At 36.7% G+C, this 16,450-nt stretch overlaps 1 protein-coding gene across 5 annotated transcripts in view; it reads right to left on the bottom strand.

Moving 5' to 3' along the window:
* Positions 1–16,450, bottom strand: part of PRRC1 (proline rich coiled-coil 1) — a 30,788-nt gene that overhangs the window by 12,423 nt on the left and 1,915 nt on the right. For 4 of the 5 annotated variants that reach the window (XM_056324834.1, XM_056324835.1, XM_056324837.1 and 1 more), the window contains exons 2-5: positions 11,139–11,255; positions 6,966–7,352; positions 5,530–5,687; positions 1,545–1,647 (exon numbers count right to left, since the gene is read on the bottom strand). In XM_056324834.1, coding sequence (XP_056180809.1) covers positions 1,545–1,647; positions 5,530–5,687; positions 6,966–7,352; positions 11,139–11,235 — 745 coding nt within the window. In that variant the 5' untranslated portion in view covers positions 11,236–11,255. Of the gene's footprint in view, positions 1–1,544; positions 1,648–5,529; positions 5,688–6,965; positions 7,353–11,138; positions 11,256–12,910; positions 15,424–16,450 lie in introns of those variants that run through there. The other variant, XM_056324836.1, reaches the window with a different exon arrangement.

The raw sequence follows: 16,450 nt of genomic DNA, 5'->3' as shown, positions 1-16,450 counted from the left end.
TTAGAGAACTTTGAGATAAACACTGAATTTTCTTACACTAATTGAACCTTACATTTTATTAGAATTACTTCCTCCTCTAGGTAATGTTCTCTCCAACGAATACCATGGCAAACTATCCAAACTGTTACTGGATACTGACAGATCCTATTTTAAAAAGGGACAGTCACGACTGCAATATAAACCTTAAATACAGCTCTCCAAATTGTGCATAATCAACATTTACTGAAGCTTTGCGTTGCATCCTGCTACTCCTCTCAAATACTTTCTTAGCTGCTGGCTGGCCTTCTCACTGATTTCATATCCCACTATCTCCTCACTGATCAGCTGCTGGAGTATCTTCCCTTAAATGTAAGAGAATTAACTACTAGTCAATAATTAGGTCAACTTCCCCTTTTATTCCACACACTGTCCACTGAATTAGTACAACAGTGCAGCAATGTGGTTAGCTGGATCACAGAATAGCTCCAGCTGAAAAACAGCCCAGAAAAACAAAATGCAAAAACATTTTAATAGTTTCTCCTCAGCCTTACCAGTTTCCTGAATAGCTTCACCTACATTCAGACAAAGTGAAGTACTGGCACAACTAAGAAGGATGACTGCTTACCAGACTGCTGGAAGGAAAAAAGAAACTAACCAAAAAACCACCAAACAAATAACCTCCACCTCCCCCCAAAAAAAACCCAAACCAAGCCATCACCTTAATTACATCTTTTGCTTCCCTATTTTAATGAAGTAGAAATCTCAGGTCAGTTATATGTGACATGCAATGTACTCTAGTAAAACAAAAAATGGTGAATACCACAATGCTTCTCCTTCCTATTAATTTTCAAGTTGTAATTGAAATGCTGTGCTCTTCTTTCCAGGTTCAATCCTCAGCAATACTTCAGACTTCAATAGCCCATTTTAGAAGTTTAATGTTACTACTAACTGATTCAGGAACTGCTTCAAGTTTGCCAAATTTCCTAAAAATAGTATAAATACTATTAGGCTAGAAAGGTGGAACAGCTGGAAGTCAGAAGAAAGCCTCAAAAGCTATGTAAATATCTCTGTCCTATGCCTCTCTGAGTATGTCTACCTTTTGGGTTGTTTTAACTTTAATGTCATGGCTTACACAATAGTATTTAAGCATGTGATCCAACAGAACACATAAAGTGTATTTTAAACTCAATTCTGTAAGGCTTAAATACAGACAGTGGGAGAAAACAGTACACAACTTAGAGATTATAGACAAGATCTCATCATCTTTTTTTTTTTTTTAATAATGTCCTCATATTTCACAATCTGAATTAAAGGGTATTACTATGCCACTATCTGAACTATAGCAAAATACAAAGTCAAATGAACCTCAAGACACACTAAAAAGTCATCCTACAGAGTAAGAGTTTGTTTCACTGGACAATACACTTCAGAAATCAGTACGGCGTTGTCAGTTTGAATTAACACACTGCAAATGCAAACTGTTAAAGTGTACAACTAGTGTGCCAATATATTAACCTCTCTAACATTTACATGTATTACTCTAATGGTTTGTCACAAATACTTACTGATATATGGAACCATGCCAGGATCCAGTGTTGTGATCATGGTCTCCACTGAATGTTTGGTTTTATCAAGAACAGACTTCACCATGGGATTCTCAGCTACACCCTAAATTTAAGCAAATAGATTTCCATGTTATCTTCTGGGGTTTTTTTCCCCTAGAGACTCAAAATGTTACAGTTAAAAAACAAACAAAACCCAAATATTAAGCTACTTTGTGTTTTTACCACATTTACACTTTGTAACACTTACTGTATCTCAGTCCTCAGCAAAAATGCTACAGGATATGGCTATCTGTGCTTAACTTTTCAGTTACAATGAAGTTCAAATCTCATCTTTACCATCTTCAGCATTAACGCAGAAGCAACCCCACCAGTGATGATGGGCAACACACTTGATGTAGTCCTATTCTGGGACCAGAAGTATTTAGCAAAGTTGTAGATTCCCAATGCTAATTATAGGTATCATCAGACTAGGTAGCTAGATTTAGACAGTGATAATTCAAGCTGAAGAGTCTTTCTTTTCTAACATTCTTAAAGACAGTGGGATCTATTTTTGAAAGGCCCATTACTAACAAATGTTTCTAGTGCAACTGAGCTGAAAGTCCTCAGTTTATAAATAGATTCTAAACACTGCTGGAAAAATGTTCCACAACCTCCAGCCAAATCACAGGTGGAACTGCTAACAGACCTAAATGTTCATTAAATATAAACACAAACACTGTATTATGTCTTGCAAATAGTCTTAAAGAATGTATCTTGTCAAAATTTTGTTTACATTCAGATAAGATCACAGGGTAGAAGAGGAAAAATACCAGTGCTGAATCATTGAGAGACCAAGCACTGGAAACTATTTAAGAGAAACCTTCTTCAGTAAACAGACTGCTTTCAGTCTTAATATTAAAACTGCACATGCTTGTATTTGTTCCACTAAATGACAAGCATTACACAGGACAGCACTGTTCACACACATTTTTCCAGACAGTTCTTACTTGCTACACCTACACAGTATTTCAGAGAACTGCAGAATCAGATTAGTTTTAATTATCTCAGAATCTCTTGCTCAGTAAAGCTTCTTTCCCACAAATCATAGAATGGTCTGGGTTGTAAGGGACTTCAAAGATCCTCCGGTTCCACCCCCCACTGCTATGGGCTGGGATACCTTCCACTAGATCAGGTTGCTCAGAGCCCCATCCAACCTTTGAATGCTTTCTATTTCTTCATAGCAAACTTAACAAATAAAAAAAAAAAACCCAACCAAAAAAACCAAACCACACACAAAAAAACCCACAAATTCCACACCTCAATTCCTGGGATATTGTATGGCTACTAAAAAAGGATTATCTTATTCCATGCCTCACACTGAAATAATTCACTACTGGGTTCAGGTACTCTTCTCACCACTATGCAGAACACTAAGTCTGACTGTAGAATTCAGTAAGGAAAACAGAACAATTACAACTAAGCTTTTTCAAGCCAGAGACCACTGTACCTACTTGCTTCTTATGAGTATAACACAAGACTTCTCTGAATGGTAGCATTCACCAAGTAATACATATACTCTTGTGACTAGTCATGCACCCACAGAATGCTATCAAGAACAGGAAAATTAATATTCCTCCCTCAGCTCTCTCACAATTTGAAGTTTGTCTATTGTTTTAACAAAAAATGAGTAAATGCTATGAGATCCTTAGAAAATTTTAAGTAGGCATTTCCAGTTCTAGCATCTCTCCAGTAATGCAAAGCCAAGCAGCACTTCTCCAATCAGCAGACTGGTTGCCTAACTAACATGAAGTCATTATCCATTTCCAGCAGATATTCAGGTTCCTAAGCAGCAAGAAGCTGCTGCTTCTACCTGTGTAAGATGCCTTTACTTTCATCAGCCCAGCACAAGCACGGAGAAATAATCCATAGTTATAAACCAATGAAAAACATGAAGTTATCACAACACTGTGAACCATAATGCACCTAAGTTTAGAATTTCTACCAAGTCAACTCTAAGTCAACAAAAACCTGAATTGCTCAAATGGAGAATCTTCCACGTCGGTAGAACACAAACACAAATCTTTTGAAAATTCAGCTCATGGCTGTCTTGCTCAAACAGTCGAATATGCAAGCTGTAAGGTGCAATGAATGCAATAGTATCCAACTTTGCCTCTCATGTATTACAAAGAAACTGACCTTGGAACTTCTATGAAACTCTCAGCCACCTTTGACATATCAAGGAACTGAAACAGTCTCATTCGATTCTAGACCATTAATATGCCAATTTTAGATTGTCACAACCTTGGATATTCTCTAGCTTGAAGGAAATTTGGAAGAAAGGTGCATGATTTCTCAGGAACACCAGTGGGAAAAGGGTAGTTCAAACTACTTCAAGAACAGAAATAAAGATAACAGCTGCAACTACTGTGTAAGCTTTTCAACAGGGACTCCAGGATGCACTTCTGTAATAAGTACCAGTTTATCTCCCAGATTCTGGCTGATTTTTAAATAACCCAGACTCTGATGTGTGCTTATAAACATCAGGAACTTGATGGCTTCAGTATTAATGAATGATTCCTCATCCTTCCACCTAGGAAATTCTCAAAAACAGGTCACTGAACACACAGAGCACATGTAATGCTTAATAGTTCAAACAAAATCTAGATTTTATTAATGAAGTCAATGACACAGACTTTCTCCATAAATAGAAAGAGGACACCTTTTGCATCTTACTGGTACAAAGGCAACAGTAATGTGCATGAGACCACCTTTAAAACTAATTTGCCATTATAAGCTCTGGTACTTCAAAGCAGCTACAGAATCATGTTACAAGAAAAATGTTCTCTTCTGGAACATTACTATCTACTGCAAATAGTAAAAGGAATAACATCTTCCAAGAGAAGAACAGTATTATCTGAAGGAAGAAGTGTTTGTATGATCATGAGAAGACATCTCTCTTTGAAAAGGGCAGAATGACAACTCTGCTCTCACGGTACTGATGGAGGATCCATCTTGCTCTTTAAGCCTGTATCACTGTCAAGATACATATCCCTGGAATAAGTGAGGGTTCAGTCTGTTGTGTCACATAAATATTTTTTCCCCAGCTTTTCACTTCAAAAGGACTTGAAAGTCCCTCTAAAACTCTGCAATCCCATTGGGACATCAAAATTACCAATTCTTTCTTCACACTTATAGTATGAGACAATACAGAAAATGTTACTCACGTAGCAACTTTCACAGCTCTGAAAAGGGTACAGGTTAATGAAATTCTGTTACTTGATGTTGCTGCTTATTTCCTCTGTATGATTAAATCACACCACAAGGAGCATCTGTTCTGCACTGTATACTCCATGCCTTCTAGCAGAATAGAAAAACCCTACAAAATATCTTACACACTACTTAGGCAAACTGTTCTTTGATGGAAGAAACATGTATTTGTCTCTTCTTGAAGAGACTTGTTTGTTATAGAACAGGTAGGATTTGCATCCCATAGAAATCAAACTTAGTTCATCTGGAAATGATAAAGAAATGGGATGTGCAAAGAATTCTGGTGAGGAAAAACAAGACTTTTTCTGCATCCAGTGGCTGTGAAGTAAAAATTAGCATTCAAGTCTTTAAGAGGTTCTAAAGCTTCAACTGATTTAAGAAGACGTGATAGAACCTGTTCGGTACGCATATCTTTCTATCACAAGCACTATTTGTTATAATAAATTAATTTTTTGATTTATATTACAATATTTATTTATAATATTATAAAATATAATATATTATAAATATTTTTTAAAAAATTAACCTAGACACCTGCATTAGTGTACTCTTCGCTCTCTATAAAGAGGAAGAGCAAAAGCATAGTTTCAGCAAACACCACTATTAAAAAGAGCCACCATGCACGAGGCTGGTGAAAAGAGGATTTATAGCAACGTGCATTTAAAAAATCAGATACTTCTTATTATAATAAGTAAAAAATGGTAATTCCTCATGAAGGGTAACAGAGAAAACCCCATACCTTTATAAAACCCCACAGTCCTCCAGCAGGTACTCCACCTTGGGCAGTAGATACTCTGGGGTCTTCATGCTCCTCAGGAAAAGTGATTGCTGAACCAGTCCCAGGAGCCAAAGGTGATGAGAAAGTTGCTTGTTGAGTAATAGGATCTGCCAAAACGCCTATTAAGAGGGAAAAATAAAACACAAGTGTTCATTTATTTTATTGTGTTTAATTTGTTATACTGTAACAACATGCAATTGTTTAACAGGAAAATGAGCAGGAAGAACAGAAGAATACTGGGCTGATTCACTTCACTTCTTGAAGACCCCAGAACAATTCTGCTTGTTAAAGGTTAGCAGATACAACCACTGTAAATGAGTTCACCAACATCTGCTAATAGAACCAGGACTGCCAGCACATTATGTATAAAATTAAACAATATTTTTTTTCTTAGCAGATTAGTTTAACAGTGGTGCTTTTTATTGCACTCAAATTTTCATAATAAGCCCTCAGTAGAGGAAAAGGAGGAACGGGTGTTGCTCTTAAACAAAGAAATAGGAATGTTCTCATATATAATAAAAGAAAGAGAAGTAGGAAATTTTCTAACACTGAGTGCTGGAAATCAGTAGCAGCAGAAAAAGGAGCAAGCAAATTAATAGCTTTAGATATTTTAAAGGAAAACAAAAGAAACTCAAACAGCAGAATAAGCTTGAGTCTTTGCCCCATCACACAAGCCTATTTTAACAGATTTTGCAACACTAGCCTTAATAGAGAGTTATTTTTATTTTACATTGTACAACTGATAGGCCTTTTTGGACATTTTCCTAATAGAGACTATTTAAGGGAGGTATCACCAATAATAGTAAAAGCCTGGACCAATTGCAGTTGAAGAGCCAAGTTTCCATTCCACTAGCAGAAAATTCCATCAGTTCAGCAACTGCAGCAATTGCTTGCATGGAAGGTATGTATTATTAGCTGTTCTAATGCAATTTAGTGGCTGGAAACAAAAAAATAGAAGCTGGTGTCATGTGATGAACAGCTTATTATAGATAGCTTTTCAGAACAAAAAAATGAAAATTATGAGACTACAGCCTAGAGATATCATATAATTCTGTGGAAATCCAATGGCTGAAGTTGACTCTCTGGTCTAAACAAAAGATAGACATATATATTCAGCCAGGCTCTCCTGTGCACGTTGAAAAATAAAGCTTCTCAAATTAATATTTTCTTTCAGCCTAAATGCCAGCAGAACTCTAACTAAAAAGCACTCTCCGTCTTAGACCAGGACTGTATTTTAAAGGCTACTCTCCCTTCTTCTGAGTGCAGCTACATTAATTAAATGTACCCAGAATAATAAAGCAGGTGAACTTGCAGGACTCCATCAGAGTGGTGGGAAGACACCCAGGAGATCCCTCATCCTGTCTCACAAACACAAAAGCATATAAACAAAAAGTTACCTGTGACTGGAGGTGCAGAGAACGATGGCATCAGCGGGCTCTGTGGTGCTCGACCAGCATGACCTCTGGTAATGTCATAGGTTGAAGACATGGAAAATCCTGAAATGGGGGGACCAGTAGGAGGTGCAGAAAGACCAGGGCCAGTAGTAGAGCTTAATGGAGGAGGTGCAGAGAACTGGGATATGGAGGTACAAAAAGCTGAAGGGACAACAGGAGGTGGGGCAGGAGTTAGAGGTGGTGCAATAGTAGAAACTGTTGCAGAAGGCACAGGTGGAAGAGAAGCTGAAGTCATCACAGGAGACGGAAGTGGAGACACTCCAGCTGGCAAAGATGGCGAGTATGCAGGAGATGATGACATGCTTGGTGTAGCAAGGGAACTGGACATAGCTAGGAAAAAAAAGAGGAAAAAATGAATTTAAAAAAACCTGAATCACAGATTCAGTTATGTAATTGTTCAAATATCTGACAAGTTTTGACCTGGTCAACTGTTTTAGTTCTGCTTGAGTTTGTATACAACAGCAACTGCATACAGTTTTTGGCAATAATATCTCATAAGCCACATTTTTTTTCTTTCATGATCTTATTTATAAGCTTAAAAAGATGTCAATATTTGACTACAGAATTTATAGCAGCTGAAGCCTGCCTCAGAAATTTCTAACTAGTACTGTTCTTTCTGAGTGACTGCTTAATCAATACAAATAATGATGATGCAGGAAGTGCCCATCTTTAAGAATAAAACCTACACACGTAACATCTGGGAAAGTGGGACTTACTTCAGAGGTATGGTTCTATGAGATGGACTGAGCACCAGGCTGTCCTCTCCTCCCTGTCATCCAGCCTCCTAGTCCTTCTGCTTCCTGTTTCAGTCTGGCCCTCTGCTGATCCTTAGATAAGCCAGTACTGCCCTCTAAGCCAAGTTTAGCTGGAAAAATTAGGCCAGAAAAACAGAAATTGCCATTTCTGATAGCAGTAAACTGTTGGATCAGCTCAAGCATCTCACTGACATCAGCCTAAACACCAAGGGCAGTCAAATGATATGCCAAGTTGCACAAATGCAGTGGTCTCCAAACTTTATCACGCACACCTATCAGTAAAAAAATTTTTGGGATGCACCCTGCCATGTAAATTTACTTATTTGTAATCTATTTAAATGTATCATTGTACTAGTGTGCTATGTATAAAACATATACAATAGAAATTTTAAAAGTATTAAAGATGAAAGGAAAAAATTAAAAATAACTTTATATTTATGAAAAGTATAAAAACTTTTCTGCTCCCACTGAAAACTGATTTATTAACATACTATTGAAATAAAAAAATACCATGTTAATAAGGGTCAACATAGTATATAATACAATTATTATTAATAACTTTTTAATATGAGCAATGTGATTAAAGAAGCCTCATTATTTTTTAAATCTTGGTTTAGCACCTCATGATACAGCAATTTTTGTATTTTGATTCTTGGCTTTAATGGCTGTCGTAGCTGGAAAAGATACCACACAAAGACACATAGATCCAAATGGAAGAAGTGCATTGTTGGCTGTGCTTAGTAAATCATGCTGTTTTCCATTCCTACACACCAATTACGCAAAGGTTCTTCTGGATATTCAGCTAGCAAATTTCAATCTTCCCTGATGTCAATCAATTGTTTTTGCAAACTAATCAGAAGATGTTGCACTTTGGAATTTTTAACAAATGGGTTCAAAAGCCACTGACACTCTTATGTCTAGAAGATTTTTATACAGGTCAGGAAATTCTCTTTGCAAGTTTATGTGTATAGACCTGACAGGTTTTATATGCAACATTTGCATTGTTTTCAGCAACAGGGTTGCATAACAATTGAAACATTTCCAAATACCAGTTTTCAAAATGCTGTCTCAAAAGCATGACTTTCTTACAGTAACTACTTTTTCTATCAAGCTTTGTCAAAATGTCACCTTTACCTTAAAAGTGCAAATTATGTATGTGTATTTTTTTAAAAAAAAACTACTAGGTAGCACACTGCTGTCAACCTACCTGTCATCACAGAAAATGTCAGCAAGTCTGGGAGACTTGGCTTTTTGTAAAAGAAAAAAGTTCACGTCATCTTTTAAGTTCAACAGCTCTTTTTAATGCCTTGCCACAGAAAAACTAGCAAACATCTGTGCAATACAAAAAAAGTCATGGTCACTCATTACAAAGTATTGTTAAAAAGAATCAACTATTTAATGACCATTTTTACAAAATCAACCACATTGATGACATCCTCTAGCACTCTGTGCACTTCTGGCTCCAGTTTCTTTGCTGCAATAGCTTGCCTATGAATAAGGCAGTGAATAAGTTTCATGTGTGGTGATCCCTCTGTAACCTCACTCCAGAATCCATTTTTATCCTAGTCAAAGCAACTGCTCCATCAGCAGTTACGCTTACACAGTTTTAATAAAAACATTGCTTTTATTAAAGAAATAATTTACTGTTGAGGATATAACTTCTCTGGCACATCCTCCTTTAGGATTTGAGCTTAAAGTGTTCTTTCTGTATTTTATTATTGAAACAGAATTTGGTAAAAAAAGTAAGCTGAAATGTTAGGAATATCTGTACTTTCAGGCGATTGTGTAGCAAACCTCCCACATTGTGTAATTTGTTTAATACTTGATTCTTCAAATCTTCAGCCATGTTTTTTATGCGTCTTCCAACACTATTTGCTGATGAATGCATTTTAGTTTGTCACCATACTGTTATTCATGTATTATTTCTGACATCTTTGCCAGTCATGAAGAATGAGAGTTTCGCCAATGCACATAGCTTTTTGTCTTCATTATTAGGTAAGAAATCTCCAAAGAGGCTTCTAAAGATTTATCATTAAGTTACTGATTTATTTATTTTTCTTAAGTACTGGAGTGAGTACTGTATCATTTGAAACATTACAAAAAAGGGTTGTAGAAGTTTATTTGCATGTTCTGCTTAGTTTTCAGATGTCTTGCTAATCATGGTGACTTTGTACTATCCTTAGCTAATACCTCAAGGCACAATATACACTAGGGCAAGGTTCATAGTTAACAGCAGCAGACGTAAAGTTTATTTCAAAATGGACCTCTTGAAAATTCTGAATTTTTTTTGGCCAACTTTTTGTCAGATCTGATTGTTAGCCATACTATGCAGTAAAAACAATGGCAAAGAGGTTGTACTAGAGTCAGAGAAGTGTCAGCTCTTCCATTTTCTTGTTGGTTGCTCATGCTCGCATTATCAGTAGTATTTTCAATCTGTGGTCTCTCTGCAGAATCTTTTTTAAGTCAGTTTTCCATATTGGGGGGGGTTAGTTAAAACCAGATACCATAATCCATAAATCCACTTAAGCAGGCACACAAACTGCAAGGCACTGCAACATGATGAAAGTGATCAAACATGTGAAGATGTAATTGTCATCCCCTTTGCGTCACGGAACACTCATTCTTCCCTCAGGATGTGAATATCCAACTTAGGAACCAACTGAGTGAGTACACGGGTGTCAAGCAGTATATTAAATATTAGTAAAGCTTAGTTACTTTTTTATTTTTTAAAGGAAAGTAAATAAAAATGGAAGTTCTATTATTTTCTTCCCGCACCTCAATGGACTGCCTCGCACACCCCCTGGGGTAAGGACACTCCACTTTGGAGTCTACTGCACTAGTGTGACTCAAGATAACAACACCAGATATGTCAGAAAATTAAACATTTGGTATTTAAAATACGGTGTTCAGATTCTTGATAACATGTGTTCAGATACAGTGTTCAGGTAAAGTGCTTTAATTACCACCCACAATATTAAAAACCAAGTGATTATCCAGGTTTGCCACTATCCCTGACAAGAGTGTAAATTTATTTTGGTTCTGACCCCCTTCTATGCTGCTCATCTTAACTGCGCACTGCATTAGAAGGTATTATTTCTCTGGATCCACATCCTTAAAAAACCACAACTCCATTCACATGACTTCATAGAAAAGTTTCAAGAACAAAAAAAATTTAAAATACTCTGTGTGTCAGGTGCACATCAGATAAGCAGCACACTTCCATGATTAAGAAACAATTTAAATTCTTCCAATTAGCCTGGAGAAGAGCACTTAAATTATACTGATTGCAATGTTTTTGGACGAATCACTGTACTTCAAAAGACATGAATAAATGTGACCAAGTTGCTGAGAAGTTCTGTACCTAATGAGACAGGTGTAGCAGTGGCAGCAGCAGCCTCTGCTGGGCTCAGTGGGGGCGTGCCAGGTGGAGTTGTCTCTATTCCACTCTCTTCCATCATCTTCCTTCAGCTACAAAAAGCTGTGAGAAAAAAAAACCCAGACAATGTATCTTGAGAAACAGGGGAGAGGATTTTAAGTTAGAATGTAAAGGCCACAACACAGTGATTTACATTCCTGAACAGAGCAGGTAATTCAAACTCTTGAAAAAAAGAAAAAAAAATTGACTGATCTCAAGTACATAATTACCCAGTATGTCTCATTTCACCCAGTGTATACTCATTTCCTGTATCTTCCCTTTATTTTTAGTGCTGTGATTAACAGCTTAAACTCCAAGCCCCTTTCTAAAAAACCTTACTGTGCATGCCCAGTTACTGCTTCCAATGTATACTCGTGGTACTTAGATGAGTAATAATAGAGACGTAATTATACATCACAAACCCCATATCCCATTGTAAGAAAAACTTAACTACAAGGTAGTATTTTGCTGTATTATTGAGCTGTAGTAACTCAAACAAGAACCTGTTATTTTCAGAGCTGATACACGACAGGATGTAAAACGTGGCAAGAGGCAAGACAGAGGACCAAACTCTCCCCTTTCTGGCTGGGAAGGTCCCCAACTACTCAAGAAGTTGTAGCTCTTTTGGGCTAAAGCACTTTAGCAGATAACTCCTGAGCACCACACCTGAGCACAAGCACCTTGCTAAACACCATGAACTGTGGCATAGCTGCCAATACCCCAGGAGTCCTGACTCTGTGACCTAAGCTCTAACCACGACCTTGTCTACCTTAAAGCAGAAGCATTTTGGGGTCAGCTAAATAAACCTCCAGAAAAGCCAGAAACCAGCTGAAATTCACTTCCAACATGAATAAAATTACTTTGGCTGAAGGCCAGATTATGTTTCAGATTATGTTCAAAGTATCTTTTAACAACTTTGAGTAAACCTTTAATATATACTAATTCTGGAAAAGTAAAGTTATATACTTATTTTAAAATCTTAAATAAAAGGGCTTAGGAGAAGAAAAGGAGAGGGGGGAAATCAAGACTCATGAACACCTTGAGATTTTTGTTCTTCACTGCAGAGGCAGCTAACTGGCTTCCTCCCAAGTCTGGTAAACTAGACAGCAACGATTTGTACCACTCCCTGAGGTAACAATTGTTAAAGAATTCTTAAGGAAATAAAAGTCCCATATAATGTAATCCTACGTATGAAAAATAGATGCATTTTCCACCACATCCATTACATCAGCAGCTACTGAGGATTCCCAGCTTATTCCCTTTCACAGCTTAGAGGAAAAGACTTAGATAATGTGTTGAGTAAAAATACCCAAGTGTAGATAACCAGAACTCCACTTACAAAAATACAGTGGGTTTCCTGTCTTTAAAAAACAAAACAAAACAAAATGCACCAAACCCCTCACTGTTGTTTTAAATGTATATACAACTCGTTAAGTTTGTATGGATGAAAAAATCATCAAACTGTTATCACCAAACTGAAAAATCTAGGAAGTAGGATGTCAATGTTATGTCTTGACAGGCTTACAAAGTCTCGAAAACAAATGAAAGTATCAAAATCACACAGAAGAAATTATAGTCCCTCTGACAAACCAGTAGATTTTGCATAAGTAATTCAAGATGAAGCATTTGAGCCCAGCCTCAGAAAGGAAGTAGATATGGTTTATGTGCAGCAGTCTTCATGAAACAGTTATGACAGAGGGATTTTAGGTTCTGAGTACCTCTTCAATTCATTTAAAAGCTTCTCTTCAGATGGGTCAGCAATTGCCTGGTGAGGAACTGACTGTCCTTGCAGAATGAGTACATCTCATCATCCCTTAGAAAGGAACTGCAGTCTTTCATCAGACTTCACTAAGCAGAAGAATTTGTAATAATAAGATTCTGTCTTTTAATCAAGCTACACACATTTACACTCCCCCTCATAGAAGTATTTCTGAAGTTACTCTTCTTCCAATTACACAATGCAAAATGAGAAAGAATATTCCTTTGTGCAACTAAAGTATTTGCTGACCAAAACCTCCCAGAAACATTTTATTTTATCATAGCTTTTTTTAATTTGCTGCTTGGTATCACCTAGTGCCATGATAAAAAACTGCTGAGATGTGCTTACTAAAAATAAATGCCATGGCCATGTAAAATGACTGAAAAAGTTCCACAGTGTGGCTTTTCAAAAACTCCGTACAAAGCTTTTTGAAAGCTTCACAGAGCTATTAAAGTTGGGGAGGGGGAAGCGGGGGACAACCCCCAAAAAGCAACCTAACTGACATCTGGAAAGTTAGTAAATAGTAGAAATGTAAATAACTCTGTAGTTGCTTTTCCGTATTAACTTTACAATGAGAAAAGTGAATTAAGCATTAAATAGAAACAGCAACCCCAAACCTGCAAAAATTACCACTATAATTCAGCAGCTGACTCCAAAAACCACATGGAACTGTCTTAAAATTTGAATTTAAAAAAAAGCAAAAATCAGTAGTGTCGCATTTTCTCCTCTGACTTGTAAGCCTCTCTGGGAATGGCAACCATCTGCAAATCCCGCCTGGCCAGGAGATGGAAGCTTGAGAGAGGAATCCTGCCAGTCACAGGGCTTATTTCCGTTCCCTTGAACTTTGTGGGTCCAGGTACGCACCCCTAGGCACCGCAAGCTGGATACCCTCAGAGTGATGCCCAGTCAGAAGCATACTGCTACCTCCCTTCTGTTCTGGCTTAAATTTTAATCCTTTGACCCTAAAACATCCCATACTCTTTCCTACATCATCCACTACAATAAGTAGAGGTTTTGCCACGAGCTGGGGAAAAGGAAGACTTCGCCCTTCCTTTTCTTGGAAGAGTAGACAACCTCCTCTGTTTCAAAACGCACAATCACAATTTCCCTTTCTGTCTACTCACCCCGATGCCAATTAGAAAACCCTGAAGCCTAAATGCTCCTATATTCTTTTCCCTTTAGCTTACCCATTCCTTCACACAACCATCAATCTCATTGTGAAGTCCTGATCTGGTAGAGACTAAGATGAAGCCTGCACAAATAACAGTTTTCTATACACTGAATTCTTAAGATAATAGTTAGTTTGCATGTACTGCATGAAAAAACATAGATAATTTTTTTAAAAAAATAAGGCTAAGGAGAAAGATAAGACATGAGAAGAGGGAATACACAAAGGGAAAGGAAAGCAAAGTACAAAAGGTGTGACAGGAAGCTAATAGCTCATTGTATTGAAAGAATCCAGCACTACTTATAATAAAAACTGATCCTACAGGATGTATGGTTAACACTTTAATCTAAATGACCTACCTGAAACCAGTTATATGTAAGAAATATGAAATCACTGGGGTGAAACAAGAACATGGGGGAAAAAAAAACCTCAAGCAATCTAGAGACTTCAGTCCCCAACATTTCCAATGAGGGTTTCCAACTTCCCTTAGGGTAGTTGCAGGAAAAAAGTTCCCCAGTAAGACCAGTCTACAAATCCTAATGAAAGCTGGGTGTCAAACTGGACTGCCTTTTCAGTGATTCTTCACAGTCCAAGCCACAAACACATAATTTGCTGCTAACACCTAAAAATTCAGCCTAACTTCTTAAAGAGAGATTTTTGTGCATTCTTGCAAACTAGAACACTTTGTATTACTAAATTGAAGAGACAAAGGAGAAACCTAGACCGGCAAGAGAAACATATGCAATTAGGTGAAAATAACAGCAGTAGTGCCATCTAGTGATTTGTGATCGTGAATTTATTTCATAGATTTTGTAATTTTGCCACATTTAGCTACAATGAAACCTTTTTTTATGCTTACATGAAAGTAAAACAAAGGGATATGGAAAAGCAAAATACAGAAAAACACAGAAAAAACACATTCCCAATGATCAGTCAAGTCATCCTTAAACCAACCCCTTTAAGAAACAGAAGCACGAGTTTTGTGAGGCTTTCATCAATTATTAGTATTATTGAAGAGTATAGAAATGAAGTTAAACCCCCAGATTACAAAGAAAATATAGCATATCCTCAAGGTCTTTCCCTAGTTGACTGGTAACTATATTTTACTGATTTAATGATTAATTTCATCAATTAACCTAAAGCCGAATCTTATCCATTAACCTAATTCCCAAATGCAAGGCCTGTGTAAACTGAATGGAAAACCAGGCTAAAATTATAACTGACAATTTTAACAGGGTTCATGTTAAAAGCAGGAATGAAATAATTTTATTGAGAGACTGAAAGGCTGAATGGGCAAATTATTCATCTTTTGACTTAAGTTTAATAGGAACTAACTACCTTTGTGCCAGTATTTTGCAATAATCTTAATGACATAACTACACTTCAAAAGCATTCTTCAACTCATTACTCTAAAATATAAAAATTCACAGTTAATGATAAGATTACCTTAAAATGGAGATTAGCAAATTTCACATGGATAAAACCACATTATCTAGGAATTAGCCATATTTTCAGTCATCCTTAATTAACCCCTTCTTGTATTTCCGTAGGTGCTCCTACTAAGAAAAAAACCTCCACAACATCCTTCAGAACCCTACAAGGCAATACTATTCTCTAAACAGAGCCTAAAATGAAACAAAACCACAGCTGCAATACTAAATTCAAATGCTAGTAAACTTCTCATCTTTAATCTTAATAGGTGTAACTATTTCAAGTAAGTGTGTGGACCAGTAATGGTTATACACATTGTTAATGGCTAAGCACAAGTTGACAACTGTCTGGAATAAGGACCAGTCATTTATTTATTTACTTGAACAAATCAATTGTTTGGAGCTATTCCCAGTGCAACAACCTCTGGAAATAAAATGTTACATCCCAGGTTGCTGATAGACAGATTCACAGGCACATACTTCAATTCGACAGAAGTCAAAGAGAAAAAAAGCCCCCGAACGCAAAGATGCAAACAAGAGATTAAAAACATAACCACCAAGAAAAAAGAAAGAAAATGACAAATGAAAAACCTTCAGCTACTAAAGATGAAGTGAAGCTGACATCAATAAAAAAAAGATTAACACTTAAAAAAAACTAAAACAAAAACAGAGTTAACTGTCAGTATATTAAAGTTTCATCTGGAAAATTGCTCACATTGGCTTATTCCACTTTAGAAAGGGAGAGAACAAAGTCAGGGGAAAAAACTTCTTCCAGGCTCTGGTCTGTTAAATGCAGGTAGGTTCCAGAGGGCATATAAAGGTTCAGTGAAGGTAAAGGAAAGGCACAAGGGGATCATCAGTTTAATTACATTGTGTTATTAAATTACTTGTTCTGAAATAC

This window comes from Falco biarmicus, chromosome Z, assembly GCF_023638135.1.
Source record: "Falco biarmicus isolate bFalBia1 chromosome Z, bFalBia1.pri, whole genome shotgun sequence".
NCBI classification, from domain to species: Eukaryota; Metazoa; Chordata; class Aves; order Falconiformes; family Falconidae; genus Falco; species Falco biarmicus.
This window is presented reverse-complemented; position numbering and strand designations above follow the sequence as displayed.